At 37.1% G+C, this 18,047-nt stretch overlaps 1 protein-coding gene across 1 annotated transcript; it reads right to left on the bottom strand.

Annotated features, from left to right (window-relative positions):
- Positions 1-356: 356 nt before the first annotated feature.
- LOC145086493 (FAM210B-like protein) lies at positions 357-1,764 on the bottom strand. The gene is made up of 3 exons (XM_079024260.1): positions 1,368-1,764; positions 849-1,043; positions 357-680 (listed from the first exon to the last, which is right to left on the bottom strand). Exons 1-3 carry the CDS (start codon positions 1,641-1,643, stop codon positions 522-524), a joined length of 630 nt encoding a protein of 209 aa, XP_078880386.1. The 5' UTR covers positions 1,644-1,764; the 3' UTR covers positions 357-521.
- Between the last annotated feature and the right edge of the window lie 16,283 nt (positions 1,765-18,047).

Raw genomic sequence — 18,047 nt, 5'->3', positions numbered from 1 at the left:
AAAGCAATCTTCATTACTGGAATTAGGTTTAGGTAAGTAAAATGTTCTGATAAGAATAAAAATTGAATTGACTTAAGATATGCTGATTTTTTAAACTATAATATTCTGATAAGAAAAAAATTGAAATGACAATGTTATAACTCCATAGTTTTTCAAAATACAATGCTTTCATAAGAATATACCATTGTAATATAAGGAAATGGAATTAGGATGTTATTATATACGCACCCCCAATGCTTCAACTATAGTTATTTTCAACAACTTTCTTGTCTATTTTCAAGTACAACGCCTTAACAAGAAACAAATTGATAGTATAATGTTGTAATTATAAGAAATGAAAGTAGGATGGATGCAAATAAATGAAATCACATTGTTATTTCCTGTATTTAGCCCTTAAATATATGCTGCAAAACAGGTATGTTTACATTATACATATGATACATATATATATATCCCTTAACAAGGATTTTTGTATAAGTACATACAATACAAGAATAGAGACAGAGTGATGGTTGAGCTAGTTAGTTATCTTTATCCACTTTCTTGCCTATCCAACTAGCAACAATTGGTGTGAGTGCTACAGTAGGCGGAAATCTTATGGGTGATGCAGCTTTGTGCGCAGCATATGCCAATGCAAAGGTCCCCACTTTTTCTCCTGTTTCATTAGCTGAAATCCCCACCTACAACACCACTTTCCATGTTAATAAAAACAACTTAAGTAGATTTGTCTTGTGCATACAAATCTATTAACTATATTATCAATGTTACCTCATATTTTTACAAGCAAAACATGTAATATAATTAATGGGGTGAGGGTTAGGTTTTCTTTCAAAAACCTAATAATATACCTTTTGTAACAAGGCTTGAACATCAACACCAGCAGTAATGAGGGCATAACATAAGGAAAATGAGATCAATGAGAGAGTGATGGACGTGGCCAAATAGGCTCCACCATATTTAGTCAACAGCTCTTTTGCTTGATCCCCTTTTGATTTCTTCACATCCACATTCTCATCTTCCTCCTCCTCCTTTGAGCTAAATATCTACACAGGGACACTTATCTTTTTTAAAATGTGCACAAAATTATAAAACCAATCCTACTTTTTTAAAGTATATTTCTTAAAATGAAACTTGTGGCTACAAATCGCCATTATCTTCTTCCTCGATTGAACGAATGGAATTGCCAAATTAAAATTCCGAAGACAAACGTTGAAGTTTACCGTGCAACAAGACATGATTACTCCAACGCTAAGTAATTTGAAATAAGAATTAATAAGATTCGGGTGCAGGCTCAATCGACGAAAGAAACGATAGTAACGGTAGTTCTAAATTGGAGGAATAAGATATGAAGAAGAAGAAGAAGGTACCTTCCATAGACCAGCTTCAAGGCCGTACTTCTGAGTTATCACATCTGGTGAAGAAGAAGAATCACTCTGCTTCGGCTTAGTCTCCTCTTTGATTGCCCTAATCACGACGCTTCCACTTCTTCTTCTGCTGCCGCTGCTACATGAAGAGGAAGTAGTCATAAACGACTTAACTCTTCGTTTTGTTCCGTTACCACTGCATAAGATGATGTTGAATTCCTTGTTGGTGATGCAGGCGGAGGCTGAAGGTGCTGCGAAATGTATGGCCCCCATCGCCATGCCTTCGAGCTTCAAACCTTATTTACTCTCAGTCTGCAAATTACTACACTCTCAAAAGCCCTCTTCCCCGGGGGAAGGAAACTAACCACACAAATAACACTCCCAAACCCAAGAATAAAATGATAAGTGTAATAAAATTTTATATTAAATGTTACAGACAATTATAAATGTTTAGAAAGATCATAGGAAAAGGAAAAAAAAAAAAAGAATTTTTCAAAACTAAAATATATAATGAAAGGGTTTTCCAGTTTAAAAAAATTATTTTTAAATTAGAAAATCCAAAAAACCTGTTTATTTTTTTTTATCAAACTAAAAAGGTTGTTGATATTGCTTACGTTAATACTTCTTTTTTACTTTTACAACAGGTCATTTGTTTATTTTGCCTCGCTAAGCTGGAAGGGTTGTTGATGTGGTTTAACGTGTCAACTCGTCACCTTCAAGAAAATATGATTTTCTTTGTGAGAGAAATAAGAGATGAGATTTGATCATCCCTCTTCATAACCATGTTTTTATACTATCTTCGATCTTTAACACTATTTTTTACATAAAACCTATATTTTATAGTGTAAAAGATAGTATAATCATTAAATTCTCTCAGACACATTATATTACACTTAATATTAAAAAGAATATTCTAACTATATTCTATTTTATCCAACTCTTATAGTGTAAAAGATAGTGTCGATGAATAGTATAACACTATATTTTGTGTTATACTATTCACCAACACTATATATATATTGTTAGGTTTAGTGTGGTGTTCGAAGAAGTTTAGTATAGATTTAGTGTAAAAGTGAGTTTAGTGTAGAGTATGATGTAGGTTGCAGATATCCTAACTAGTTAAGCTAGAAGCCTTACTTGTTTTTCTTCTTTTGACTAGAAAAATATACGTATGTTACACAAATTATAATTACTTGTTTAAAAATAAAAATAAAATATATGTTATAGATAATCTGACAACCCGAAAATTTTGAATCAAGCAAGGTCTAAATTTTTAACCCTATACAATGAAAACCTTAAAAACTAAAAAGGCATAGATGCTTGTACATGGAAGGATACACTTTAGAAATCACCTATAAGGTAACCTCTTAAAAGTAAACAAGCCTAGCAAGGCAAAGTTTGGCAAGTAAATTGGAGTTCTAGATGCAATAAGTTTTAAGTAAACAATACAATCAAACATGAATCAAATTAATATTAGCACAAGAACTTGTAATTGTGTTACAACCTTGAACACTTAAACTACAAGGCCAACATATTATAATTTCTTATAAACTAAGACCATGAACACCTTCCTAGGAACCATCCAGACTGTAAACACCCCTAATGGGCCATAGTTTTGCCGTGAATTACTATAAAAACCCAAGGAATGGCCGTGAACATCTTTAATAGGGTATATTTAGGCGTAAACTACCTTAGGAATCAACCCTTGGGCGTAAACACCATGCTAGGAAGTATCTTAGGTGTAAACACCATTCTAGGAAGCATCTTGGGGGTAAACACCTTGGGGGACCACACTTTGGGCGAAAACACATCACATGGATGATATAAGAGGCGTAAACCCTTCCATGGACCTCCCAAAATCCGAAAACAACTTCATATCTTAAGGGTTTTACGGATTAGGGAAGGAATAAGACAAAATCAATTAACTTTAAGATGTGATGTCTTTTGCTATTTTCCCATGCATTCACGGATCTTTACGTATTATCCAAAAAAACCCATGAATTAGCTAACAGTTCTCTAAGTAAACTTCAAATCAGTTTCACTCCTCTTATTTAAATGAGAACCCCTTTGTTAATCCTCACCTTTTCCCTATTTTACTCTCTGATTATTTCACACACTCCCTCTAAAATCCCTCCTTCACTTCACTTAGCCAACAAATCATACTTCCTCAAAAACAAGCTTAGGATCCCTCAAGCTCCACATTTTTCAAGTATCATCCCTAGATCCTTGTAAGTATTTCGAGTTTGGCTAGTGATTTCACATATTATTTTGTTTATTTCATCCTATTTACACATAATATTATGTGTTAATATTCTTAGGATATACTAAGTTTCAAAGAGTTTACCAAACTCTTCAAGTGTTAGGAGTTGAAAACTTCTCAACACCTCTCCAAATCATCCACTAAACCAAACCAAGGTGAGCTTCATACCCCAATATTTTCAAATTTTTCTATGTTTTAGAGGGGGAATACAAGTCAAAATTTGTTATTCCATAAATAACTATAAGTTTTTCACCTTTATGTTATGGATAAATTATTATTTGCACAAGTTATGGTATTCTCTAGTTTTGATATAAATATGGTGATATTTATATATCTATCAGTAAAACTAATATGACCAATGTTATAAAACCATAATAAAAGTTAAAATCTATAAACTACATGCTTTTGGGAACCTTTATGACAAAATAGTTTTACTACTAAGCTTTGATACCGCATAGTCATTTACAAATCTAGTGGGTTTAATACCTAAGTAATATGTTTTGATTTCATATTTTTCATGCTGGAACACACCTTTACATTTATATAAAAGGGTATATAAATAATTTCAATCCAACAAGATAAACTATAATCAGTATAGTTTGGAAGTCACGAACCACGTTTTTTTTTCAAAGACACGATTAATCATTTAAAGGTATAACTATCCTGTTTTTACAAGAAAATGAGTCATAGTTCCCTATCAAAGGGAACCCAGCTATCTGCCTGTTATCCAAAGCACAATCTGACGAAAGCTGGTTGTGGCACCGAAGGCTCTCTCATCTCAACTTTAAGGAAATCAATAAACTTGTCACTGGAGGTCATGTTCGAGGTCTTCCATTGCTCAAGTACGATAGAGAACATTTGTGTGCTGCATGTGAAATGGGGAAGCAGAGTCGTCAAAGTCATCCATCTATAATAAACACTAAAGTTGTTGAACCACTAGAGTTACTTCATATTGATTTGTGTGGTCCATCATCTATCGAAAGTATCGGTGGTAGAAAGTACATTCTTGTTATTGTTGATGACTTTTCACGTTTTACATGGGTGTTCTTTCTAAAGCTCAAATCTGAAGCGACTTACAAGCTAAAGGTGTTCATCAAGCAGGCTGAAGTACAGCTGAAGAAAGTCGTTCGCAACATCAGGAGCGACAATGGACTGGAGTTCAAAAATAAAGAACTCGAAGAATTCTTGGCAGAAAAAGGAATTAGTCACAACTTCTCAGCTCCCTACACACCTCAACAAAACGGAATTGTCGAAAGACGAAACCGATCTTTGTGTGAAGCGACCCGAACCATGCTAAGTTTCGCTTCCTTACCTTTATATTTTTGGGCTAATGCTATTTCTGCTGCTTGTTTTACACAGAACATGTCATATCTCAATAAGCGCTTCACTCTCACTCCTTATGAGATCATCAACAACATGAAGCCAAATGTCAAGTTTTTCCATGTGTTCGGTTCACGGTGTTTCATCTTCAATTCTAAAGAACACCGCAACAAGTTTGATGTCAAAGCCGACGAAGGGATATTTCTGGGCTATTCTCTCACTTCTAAAGCGTATAGAGTATTAAACAAGCGCTCGAGGAAAATAGAAGAAACTTATTACGTGACTTTTGACGATAGCTATGTCAAAAAGCTAAAGGCCAACGAAGACACAGCTGGAGAAATCTTTCCTCAAACTGGCCAAGTCACAGCCTCAATCGCAAACCTATTTGAGAAGTTCGTTGAATTATTTGATGAACCAGAGAAGGCCACTCTCTCAGAAGCAAGTGCCGCAGACAACAGGGTAGATCATCTGAAGCAACTTGTCGATGATGCTGCAAAGAGAATGAACGAAGGAGGATCAAATTCTGACGACCCTCCACAACACAATGCTTCAGTTGAGGGGGAGGATCCATCTTCGTCATCACAGGCGAGCTCACATGTCGAGGGGGAGAACAGTTCTCAAGCTGCTCTAGAACGCACTTCACCAACCGAAAGTGCCACACCAAATGAAAGTCCGGTGGTACCTGAAAGCTCAGCACCACCCGAAACCTCTGTAGCTCCAGAAACTCAAGACACACCAGAAAGCTTATCTGTCGAGGGGGAGGATGCCGATATGCTTCATGACGATGACAGTCAATCCGAACTAGAAGAGATGGTAAACACTGAATTGGATCCATCCTATGATCCAAATTACCCTCCTCTTGTCAAATGGACCAGAGATCATCCCGTCTCCCAGGTTGTTGGTAATGTGTCAGAAAAAGTTCTGACCCGATCACAACTCAAGGCAAAACAGACTTCCTTGTTTTCAAAAGTAGAATTCTGTATGTTTAACTCCTTCGTCTCAAAAGTTGAACCAAAGACAGTTAACACTGCTCTTGATCACTCCGATTGGGTTCAAGCTATGCAAGACGAACTGAATGAATTCGAAAGGAACAAAGTTTGGCGACTCATTCCAACTCCTCCAGATGCCTCAGTTGTTGGTCTCAAATGGGTCTTCAGGAACAAAATGGACAAGGAAGGCAACGTGATTCGAAACAAAGCACGTCTGGTAGTGAAAGGATACTGTCAGGAGGAAGGAATTGACTATGAAGAGACTTTCGCTCCTGTAGCTAGGCTGGAATCTGTTAGAATATTTCTCGCCTATGCTGCACACAAAAACTTTGAAGTCTACCAAATGGACGTCAAATGTGCATTTCTCAATGGAGAACTTGAAGAAACAGTGTACGTGGAGCAACCTCCTGGATTCGTAAATGAAAGGTATCCTAATCATTGTTATATTTTGGACAAAGCCGTGTATGGACTGAAACAAGCTCCGAGAGCCTGGTATGAAACGCTGACAAATTTTTTAAAGATGTCCAAATTCAAACAAGGTTCGGTTGACCCAACCTTCTTTCGTAAGAAGGAAGGTAACCACCTTATGATTGTTCAAATTTACGTCGATGATATCATCTTTGGCTCTACGAATCCCAGCTTAACGGCTGAATTTAGAAAGCTGATGGAGACTAAATTTGAAATGAGCTCAATGGGTCCAATTAACTTTTTCCTTGGTTTAAATATTAGACAGGGACCCGAAGGCATCTTTATTAATCAGGAAGCTTACACGAAGACTCTCCTTGCAAAATTTGGCATGATGGGAGATTCAAAAGTTAAAGTTCCAATGGCGTTTGGCACCAAGCTTACTCCATCATTGGATAAGCCAGCAGTTGATATTACGCTATATCGCCAGATGATCGGTTCACTGATGTATCTTACTGCTAGCAGGCCTGATATAATGTTCTCTGTATGCTACTGTGCTAGATTTCAGGCGAATCCACGTGAACCTCATATGCTTGCAGTCAAGAACATTCTTCGTTATCTCAAGCGAACTACCTCTTTAGGTCTATGGTATCCATCCAACTCGGGCTTCTTCGTTCAGGCCTACTCAGATGCAGACCTTGGAGGTTGTGGACTAGACAGGAAAAGCACCACTGGCGGCTGCCAATTCCTTGACGGGAAGTTGGTTAGCTAGCAATCAAAGAAACAAACGTGTGTGTCTTTGTCTACAGCTGAAGCAGAATACATTGCAGCTGCATCCTGTACTTCTCAAGTGATTTGGATCCAAAGTCAACTCCGGGACTATGGACTCAATATGAAAAATATCCCACTATATTGTGACTCTGAAAGCGCAATTAGAATCTGTCATAACCCAGTGCAACACTCGAAGACTAAGCACATAGCACTGAGGTATCACTTCATCAAAGATCATGTGGAAGATGGGAACGTGGAAATTCATTTTGTTAGAACCATTGATCAACTGGCTGACATCTTCACCAAAGCTCTTCCTGAAGCATCGTTCAACAAAATTCTACAAGGGCTAGGTATGATGGAATCAGAGTCAGTACCATAAATCACCTCTCAAACTCAAAAATAAGAAGCGAAATAGACCGAACGTTCGGGTTCGGTTCTTGTACTCATGTACCGAAATGAACCGAACGCTTGGGTTCGGTTGGATAATCTGCATTTCGCTCATCAATCAAAGGTGGTTTTCTTGGTTGTAAATTTCATGTATAATTGTTCCTATTACATTTCTTTTATTGTTAAAATACTCTCTCTTTGAAAAACCATTTTCTTTGGTAACCGAAATAAACCGAACGTTCGGGTTTGGTTTCTCAATTTTTCTCACCCGAAATAAACCGAACGCTCGGGTTCGGTTTCCCAAAGTTTTTCCCATCCGAAATAGACCGAACGCTCGGGTTCGGTTTCTCAAGTTTTTTTTTCAACCGAAATAGACCGAACGTCTGGGTTCGGTTTTTCAAATTCTCACAACCGAAATAGACCAAACGCTCGGGTTCGGTTCCAAAGTTTTTTTTCTTGTTATTTTCTTTCTCAGTTTTAATTTTTTTTCTTTCTATTTTTTTTCTTTCTTTCACTATTATTTTTTCAAAAAAAAAATTCCAAAAATATTTTTCTTAATATATAATTTCAAAAACTCCAACAATATTTTGTTCTTTCTTTCTTTTTGACGTTAAGTTTATTTGTGTGTTTGTTTATGGGGAAATTGTTGAATTAGTTAAGTGTCCCTAGAAGCATGCTGCTGTATGTGTCCAAAGCCTCATTTGATTCTGAATAATAGCCTTAATGACTCGGTATACACAAACCTTATCTTCCCAATTAGGCTATCAAATTTATTCTAATCGAGAGCTACCTAACTCTCTTCTCACAAGAGATAAGAGTTTTCTGCTTAGTCCTATATTTCAATGCAGAGGTACTTTGCTTTCTTACACCATCAAAATTACACTTCTCCATTCCTCTCAATTCACATACGTAACCCTTGAGACTCTCAGCAATTACCATTGAGGTTTATGGTTACTCAATAACTGTGTTCATGATCTTAGTTTCGTGCCACTACGAGCTAAGTGAAACCCAAAATTCAATACCTAATCTGAATTGACGGTGAACAATTATATTGCTCTAGTTTTCACTAATGAATTGACGGACATATCTTCATGAAGTCTCAAAATTTTCTTTTGTGTGATTCCTATGAAATTGTTAAAAACCATAACATTTCTTCCCTTGGGATCCAGTTTTTAATTTTTGTTGAGATTTTATATTTCCCAGCTAATTTAAAATTATTACCAACCTACTTGTTCAACAGACTACACCGGTCTCACAAATACTTTGTTCACTTTCTATCTTATTTCAAGATTAGGACTGTTGAATCAAAGCAAAAGCCACCCTAAAAAGCTTAATTAAAAGAAGCCTTTCAACACTTCTTAATAAGTGTTTGATCGTTATTCAACGGGAAACCACACTAACACTTTAAGGTCTCTCTTGACCTTGAAGGAAGAGATTCGTGCCCGGGATCATTTGTTTCATGTCTTTATTGACATCACAATTTTTCCTAAAAAGGATTGTTTTATTTCTTTTCTTTTACACCCTTAGCACGAAAATCTTTGATTTTCCAAAACTCTGGTTCTAATAATTACAAGCTTTTTCATTGGATTGGTGGTTAATTATAAGCTGTGGTCAATTTTCATCCACGTGGGAGCATTGTTCAAAAGATACCGTTACACCTTAAAGGGATAAGATGAAGAGTTGCTGACTCAGGCGGGAGTCTAATCGATTTGATTTCAAACGGCGCTAAAAGAGAAAGCGTGCGAATTGGAAATGTCTAATCTCTATATGAAGTCGCAGACGCGTGTGTGAATTTGAAACGGTTCATCTCCAAATGGCGCAGAAGAGGCGCGTGTGAATCTGAAACGCTTCATATCTAAACGGCGCTTGATGGGAGGCGTGTTCTTAGGGATCTGACATTCTCTCTCATGCGTGATCATCGGCAACCCCAACTGTCACGCATCAGTCAACTCCGGAAAAACCCTTCCATTCTCAATCGAAGATTTGGGAAGATCTTTCTCTCTCCTTACCCCACAGTATAAAAGGCAACATCCTCCAACGTTTACCTCTTTACTGCAATTAAAAATCCCAGAGCACAAGAAATCCCTGAACCTTTACTGTTCATCATCTTCTTCACTTTCTTCAAACAATGGCAGATTCATCCTCTGTTCATGCCACATCCCACATACTGCCTATTCGCCCACAACAATGCCTCATCATCGATCTAACCCCTCATGCTTATGATTCCTACATGTTCCCCATTATCGAGTGTTTGAAGTTTTCACCGATTGCTCCTGCACTTTCAAGATCAGAATCCGTACCAATGGAGTTCTTGTCGCAGATCTTTGCAACTGCTCACTATGATAAAGCGGTGGACATAATTTTCTTTGACGTTTTTCAGCACAAAGCGTCGATTTCCAAGCAACGATTTTGCTCCCTGTTAGGGTTTGAAGCTGACTCAACGAGGGTTAATCCAGAAACGGTTCCATTGGGGCATTTATTCAACATGTTCTACAACATGGGTTATACGGAGGCACTTTCTTCCGTCGCAAAGTTCAAGAAGTCATGCTTGCCGCCACAGTGGAACGAAATGTTCACGGTGCTATTCAAAGGGTTATCTGAAAGAAGCTCTGGATCTGACGGGGCCAGTCGCCTTTTCTTGTCAATAATGTATGGTGTCTACAATGGCATCAACATGGATTATGGGTCTGTTCTGTGGCAACAACTCATCCAGAGTCTCTCCTCTACATCCAGGCATTCTGAAATTTCATACGCCAGATTCTGGACTTTGGTTACGAAATGGGTGATGGACAAGTACAACGTCCCCATTGTCGCCGGTGCTCCGATGTCTTTGATTGGTACATTTCATACCACGAAGATCATCGTCTCAGATGCTTCCAAATTTCCCTTCAATGGTTCCATTTCGGAATCTATGTATGCTGACGTTCCAGCTGATAGCCGGATTATCAGAACCTACAAAGAATTCAAGCGTTCTGGTCCGAGGGATCTCACACCGTAGATGTTGAAGTCGATTCATGAAGCCGACAAGCCTGCTCCAAGAGGCAAGAAGGCTGACAAAGGGAAACAGGTGGCGAAAGGGGCTAAAGGCCCTTCTCCAAAGGAGAGGAAACCCACAAAAGCTGCTCAGTCTCCGCAGCAAAAGAGGCGAAAAACTCAACCCAGGAGAAAGCTGGTTATCGCTTCTTCATCCAGTGAGTCAGAGGGTGAGAGTTCGGATTCTGACGACTCTCCATGAGGCAACACACCACCCAGATCTCCTACCCCTGAGATTCAAATCCCTCCTTCTCTAATTCCCTCTCCTCCTAAAACTATTCCTACTTCCATTCCCACCATAAACCCCTTTACCCACATTCCAAACACTTCAATCCCAATGCCACCACCAATATTCACCGATGCGACCACACCATCCACTGCAAATGTTAGAGCCAACGTATCTGATACGGGGGTTCATACTGATGCAACTGACCCTCCACCAGCACCCGAAACCATAAACACAACAGAAACCCAAAAAGCACCCGAACCTACCCCTACACCTACACCCGAAACAACACAACCCGAACCTACCCATACCATTGTACCACCAGCTTCACCACCACCACCATCTCCTGGTCACGCCTCTGACGGAGACGACGCTTTCCTTGGCGGGGAAAACATGACGTTTGATTCGGTCTACTATAGTCCGTTTCAAGTTCAGAGCGATGATGATGATGACGCTCCGGTCACAAAGAAACATCTTAAGGAGCTCCATGACAAGGTCGACTTGCTTATTGCCTCTTCTTCCACGTCTCAATCATCACTCTCTGAAGCTGCTATTCAGAAGATTGTTGATGCTTTCTCAAGGGCTCAGCAAGATTCTATCGCTTCTGCAACCTCCGCCATCGATGCCTCAACGAAAGCCTGTCAGGCTGCGACCAAAAAAGTCGATAAACTATTTTCTGATGCCTCTGCCCTGTTAAAGTCTTTATAGGAGAGTGCTAATGCCACCAAGACTACGTTGGAACCAATTGTTCAACAGTTGGCCACGTTTGTCTCTACTGAGTTGAAGTCCTTTGCTTCACTTCGTCAATCGCTCACCGACGACAACTCAGCCCTCCATGCTACTATTGACGAGCGTCTCTCCAAGCTCCAAGAAGATTTGGCCGCTGAGAACTCGTTGATGGATGTTTTGGCAAAGAAGACCACTGCCCTGAAGGTCAAGAGTGCTCAACTCTCCCATTCTCAACAGCAGATTGACACTCTTCGGTCTGAACGGGAGGTCATTAAGACGTGTGTTTCGGATGTCCACTCAGCCATCTCCAACATCCTCGAAGCACATGATCCTATCCTTAACCATTCTGTGAGGCGTACCCTTGCAGAGAAGCTTGCTCCTGCCCTAGACCTATTAAGCAAAATTGAAGGGCTACTCGATTTCGTGTCCATTCCGAAACAAGGGGGAGAAAAGGAGTCTGCATCCCAACCACCTCATTCCTCAAAGGCAACTCTCACAACCGAACCTCCTCCTGTAGGCCAAGCCTCCGGTTCGGGTGTGAAAGACAAAGGCAAGAAGATTGCTGAGGAAGAAGAGGAAGATGACCAAGAAACCATTGCCGACTTGTTGAAACGCAAAAGTCGACACAATAATGCAGATGATAGTGCTCGTGTGGATAAAGAAGCTGAAGAAGCTGAACAAAAACAGAAAGAAGCCCACGACCTTCTCGAGAGTAGGAAAACTCTTTTTCCTGCTTGGACTCTCGAGAGGATGATAAAGGAAGCAATCGACACTCCGAGCATCTTGTGGCTGGAACCAGTTATTTCTTTTGACTGTTCCAATACTGTCGACTCTCAGTTCGACATGCCACTGACCCGAAAGGCGTTCATCTTTCACGCCTTTTCCAACGTTGCAGAGTTCCCTCATCCTCATCCACAGGTTGATCGGGACTTGATTGATTTTTATCTGAAAGCTGCTCAACCCCAGTATCAAACTTGGAGTGCTCAGAAGATTATCAATGTTCGGGTCTTGAAACCGTACACTGAAGGGAAGTTCATTAACGTTCGGTTCAAGGTGCTTAGGGAATCTGCCAAAACCGAACATGCCATTTCTTTAACAGATCTACCGAACCTCAATCCCCATGATTGGATTATTCTGCACAACATCCTTCTAACCAACGAAGCTGAATATGGTCCGATCATCGACCATCTCAAGAGGATGCTGGTGTGATACATCATGGAAGTTGCACTGATGGATCAGGAGATTGCAAGCGTCTTCAAGAAGAAACCAACAATATCTCCTGTTGGCTCGGCCAGTGATCTGAATCAAATGCAGATGGGCAAAATTGACTCGAGGCGAAACTCAGTCATGTTCACTAGGAATGAAGGACAGAAATGTCTTTTTGCCTTAGCTGATAAACATCTGTACACCACTGCTTGCCTAGAGCATGTGTTGGGGATCATCCACAGCTGCAAACAAAACACAGCGGATGATATCAAGTATTTTGACGACATGATACAATGGTACATTCGGTTCAGACAGACGATCCTTGCGCTTATCTCATGTCTGTTTGATACTGTCAAGAAGAAGGTTCCCGCTGTTGGCCCAAGCAAGAAGAAGAAGTAATCTCGCTCCAATTTGACGCAAAGGGGGAGATTGTTGGGTCGTATTCTGTTTTGTATTGCGTCTATTGGGCTCGCTTATTAGTCCAGTTTTGTAACTCCGGTTTGGGCCTGTCCAACCGAGAGCTTGATAGGGTTTAGTATAAATATATATGCTTGCATGCATATTAAAAAAAATGATAGAAAACAATTATTACGGTAGATCAGAGCATTTTTTTCTTTATCGTTCTTGTAACCCTAAATCCTCTATAGCGAAAGTTCTTTATCGAGCTTTGCTGGGGATTATTGATCTAATCATTCGACATACTTTGATCCATACTTGTGTTATTTGCAGTTTTCGTATTCATTATTTTACCTGTTATAAAGATCCAAACGATCTTCAAGTTAGTTTTATAACTTATCAACCTAGTAGTAGAAATTAATTAGGTCCGAGTCTCGTTGGAACTTAAGTCAAAGTTGAAAGACTAGGACTAGTATACTTGATTCCTCAATTTCGCTTGAATCTAGGAATCACTAAATAGAATGCCAATAAATCAATAAAAATAAATTACAAACATTATTTCTAACTTGAATAAGAGTTAGGAAACACAAAAACAATTTGAAGTCTCAAAGATTCAATTTATTTTGATATCCAAAGATGTATTAAACTCCAAAACCCCAAATGCCATAAAAACATATATTTATAAACTTTAACCTTAAAAATTCTATAAAAATAATTATGAAACTTATAATATTATCTTATAATAATTAAAATTATGAAAATATGATCAAGAAAATAAAAGTTTAGGTCATTAACATTTAAGCTTATTTTAAGAAATAAAAATTAAGAGTTTGTAAACAAATGTTGATTTAATGTGCATATTTTATAAAAATTTGAAACTTTATAAATTTTTTGAAGGGATTTAATAAAAAATATAAATGAAAGAGAGAGAGGGGTCTTTTTCCTCTTAAAATTTCTTCCTCCCTCTCCCATTATATCTCTTCCCCAAAAATTAAATCATTTCGCTTATCCTACACTCAACCATCTTCTTCACTTCTCTCTCTCTCTCTCTCTCTCTCTCTCTCTCTCTCACTCTTCAAATCCCCAACACCATTTTCTCTCTTCCTCTCCCTTAGAACCACGAAATTTCCTAGAAAACAAACACAAGAACACTCCTCAAACTTGAAATCTTCATCATATTGTGGTGTTCTTGACGGTAAAATCGATTTCTACTTCACTATTCCTTCAAGTTTTATTATTTCTTCTTCTCCATAAACACTTTTCTTTGAGATTATTCACATGCATGTTCATAACCACGATTTTTATGATTATGGTGATATTATTTCACCGAAAAACCAACATGCATGTGACGATCTTCAAGCTTAGAGGCTTGATCATCAAAGTTTGTTGTTAAAAAGCATTCAAATAGGTTCATAAAGGATTTATTCCCAAATAAATATCTAAAACTTTTTTTCTGATCAAATCCGATTTTTCCTAGAATCCCATCAACAAAATGAGATGTTCTACAAATTTTCAGAAAATAATTCATTTTTCTCCTATTTTCTAAGATTAAATACACCTAAATCTACAAAATCGGATTTCAGTATATAAAAATCACCATTGGTATTTTTCCTGGATTATGTACACTGTAAATGGAGTTAAATTTTTTTTTTTGGTAATTTAGTTGAACTATTTGGTAATTATTCACCATTTAATGATTATTCAAGAGCATAAAACAAAGAAAAATAGCAAAACTAATTGACAAATATGTTTTATATTTTTCATAGCTTCTATATGTATTATAAAAGTTTTAAACAAAGTTTGGGCAATTTTGGAAACTATATTCTATTTATTTCCATTTTTGTTAGAATAAAAGCATAAAAATCATAAAATTTGGATAAACTGTTTAGAAACCCATTTTTATATTTTTCCCAACTCAAGTATGTTTAGTGGCAGTAATATAAAATTTTTTAGAATTTTTATTATCTGGATACTGTTTTTCACGAATTTATATTGATATGAAGGCTTAAAATTTTGGAAAAATAGTTAATCACATCAAAAATTCAAGAGAAAATTTCTAGAAGACGTCTACTATATTTGATAAAAAATGTAAAATTTGATGAATTTTGGAAAATATTTGGATTTTTAGGAGTTTAAAACACCTTTAAATGTATTGAAATACCCTCAATTAATATTACAAGAACATGGAAAATAATATCCAAAAGTATCTTAATCACATGAGTTATAAAATTTCACTATTTCAAAAAATGTTTGAAACTTATCAATATTAAATTTTGACACAATATTGGCATAATTCTATTGTAGTAGTAACTATATTAGCATTAGATTTCGACTAGAGATTCACTAGCGTATACCATTATTGTAGGATTCGGTAGCGGTACAAGTGGAACTCAGATCAAGGCATCATTTGCATCATCTCAATGCATTGTGAGTATTCACGACTCCCCCTATTTTCGATTTTTAAATGTTTTGGGGTGGAAAAACATGTCCTAAACTATTTATATTCGTTGTATTTATTTGACTTGAATAAACTTGGTTGCTAAATTTTGCATATTGTGAGTATTCACCACTCCCCTATTTTTGGTTTTTAAATGTTTTGGTGTGGAAAATCATGTCCTAACCTTTTTTGTTCGTTGTATTTATTTTGACTCGTATGAAACTTGGTTGCTATATTTCATATGTATGTGTATGTTACTTTAATTCATGAGGACTGTATCGCAGTTAAGTCCCTGGAATCTCTAGACACAACTCATTAACTCTTTTGAGCCTATGGTTATTATGGATAACACTATCAGGAGGTAGGCAACTCCTCACTCGCATGATTCACTTGAGTGCATTATACCATTTTATACACTATGTTTGCGATACACATAGTAGTCAATAGGGCACGATTCGGTCATTAGGCTTGGGTTGTGAAATCTTGAATGAAAACTTGATGCACATACGAATCTTTATGCACATATGAAACTTGTATTCTCATGTTAGAAACGACACTTGTATACTTATTTTAGCAATAAAACTTGTATACTTACTTTAGCAATGAAACTTTTATGCTTATTATAGCAACGGACTTTGTTTCTCATTATAGCAACGAACTTTTATTACTGGAAACTTATATACATGTTTTAGCGATGAAATTGTTTGCTCCTTGTAGCAATGAAATTGATTGCTCATTTTAGCAATGAAACTTGTTTACTCGTTTAGGTAATGAACTTTATTTTCCATGAGAATATGAACGTTGCATCTCATTTGGGCAACATAGTTTATCTCTCATGATAATAAAGAACTTTGTTTTTACAAACTTATTTAGTCATTTTAACATTATACTTTTATTATTGGAAACTTTATCAAAACTTTGATTTCAGTTCATGGAACCAGTATTTTTTTTTTATCTGTGAGTACTCACCAACTATTTTTATAGTTGACGCTCGTTTTACATGCTTTTTTAGGAATCATCGAGTAAGTGGCACTTAGGGACACATCACTGTTAGGAGCATTCGTATGTGTTGTATTTCAATTTACATTGTAATTTCTTTTAAAACTTGCTCAAACCAATTGTAAATTTGTAATGATTTTTAATACTATGGTTGGTGTTGTCTTTTAACTTTTTCTATGAAACCCTTTATACTGCCATACCTCGTGTTTCCGCTTTAGTGGGGTGTGACAGAAACGAAATCAGAGCCGAAGGTTATAGAGAATACCGGTTTTCCTTTGGAGAACCACAACTATAGCCAAAAAAATATCAAAACGTTTTTAAAATACCGAACATACTACTGGTATAACTAATTCGAGTACACATTATTGGACGTTAATTAAGTATAGCCTGGCCAATTATGCTTAATTAAGGAAAGTTAATGCGAGGCTGGAAACGATTATAGTAGAATTATGTTCAAAACAATTTTCAACTTAAACTTTTGAAAAACAAAGTTTTTCGGTGTGCGTACGGACATTGCATATTATAGGCATTCAGCTAGGCACACTTAGAAGCTAAGTGCATGTCACACTCCCAAACCAAGGATGACGGAAACGTCCGAGGGTGGCAGACTTCATGTATAGTATCACAACAACGAGTATAATAGTCTCAAAGTAATACAACCATCATAAATATAATTGAAAAAGTTACACCATAGTATGATTTTACATGTTTCAAATTCCATTACACTATGATGACAAAATGAAATGTTCGACGATTTAACGTCACATCCTCAAAAGCTGTTGATTTCATGTTTCACTGATTTCCTGAGAATACAAGTAACTTTGAAAAAGTTTCAACAATTAAGTTGGTGAGTTCGTAAGATTTTGGATGTAGAGTTTGATATCCTTTGTAAATGTAATGTATACCCAAGAAAAATCCATTATTTTCCTTAATAAATGTTATGTCGTCTTAAATCCCAAGACCGAGCTTATGTATGTTTCGTACTTGGAACGATGTGTGCGGTTTTAAATAGATAAAACCCCCTTTTTAAAGTAAAAATTCTCGTAAACTATAAGTGTTGTTATCTCCCTATGTGCGTTGCTATAACCCTTCTATAACAGAGATGCACGCTGCGACGTTCCTCAGGTGTTAGAATTGAAATGACATTTGTCACCCCCGATCGGCGGATCGGGCTGTCGTAAGCAGCATGGGTGTGGGTTGTCAATCCCAAAATAGATCTATACACAATTATCACGCTCTCCCTACAAGAGACTCTGGTTATAAATATTCCAGGAATTTTAACCCGTACTCTAAGAGTACAATGAAGACGTGTCTCACAATTTACGATAAAGAGTTTACATGTAGTATGCGTGTAAAGCCTTTTCTATGGTGGAATTGAAATCCCCATTTGTGTAGTATGTTTGAAATGTGAAATCCATAAACTATACCTATTATAATTTATCATGTGGTAAATGAAAACCCGTTCGTATTGAGAGTAAAACCTTTTCTGTGTAAGTAGTATGTTTAGCAAAGCATAACTATACTA

This window comes from Lactuca serriola, chromosome 2 (assembly GCF_051521515.1).
Source record: "Lactuca serriola cultivar US96UC23 chromosome 2, Lser_US96UC23_V15, whole genome shotgun sequence".
Lineage (NCBI taxonomy): Eukaryota > Viridiplantae > Streptophyta > Magnoliopsida > Asterales > Asteraceae > Lactuca > Lactuca serriola.
Note: the sequence above shows the minus strand (reverse complement) of the source record. Positions and strands in the feature narration are given on the sequence as shown.

Bases quoted from the DNA above. Each gene is read 5' to 3' on its own strand.
- LOC145086493 (XM_079024260.1), bottom strand. From the start codon at position 1,643: ATGGCGATGGGGGCCATACATTTCGCAGCACCTTCAGCCTCCGCCTGC. The intron at 1,044-1,367 runs GTACCTTCTTCT...GTCCCTGTGTAG, and splicing joins TTGAAGCTGGTCTATGGAAG to ATATTTAGCTCAAAGGAGGA. The intron at 681-848 runs GTATATTATTAG...GTGGTGTTGTAG, and splicing joins TTCAAGCCTTGTTACAAAAG to GTGGGGATTTCAGCTAATGA.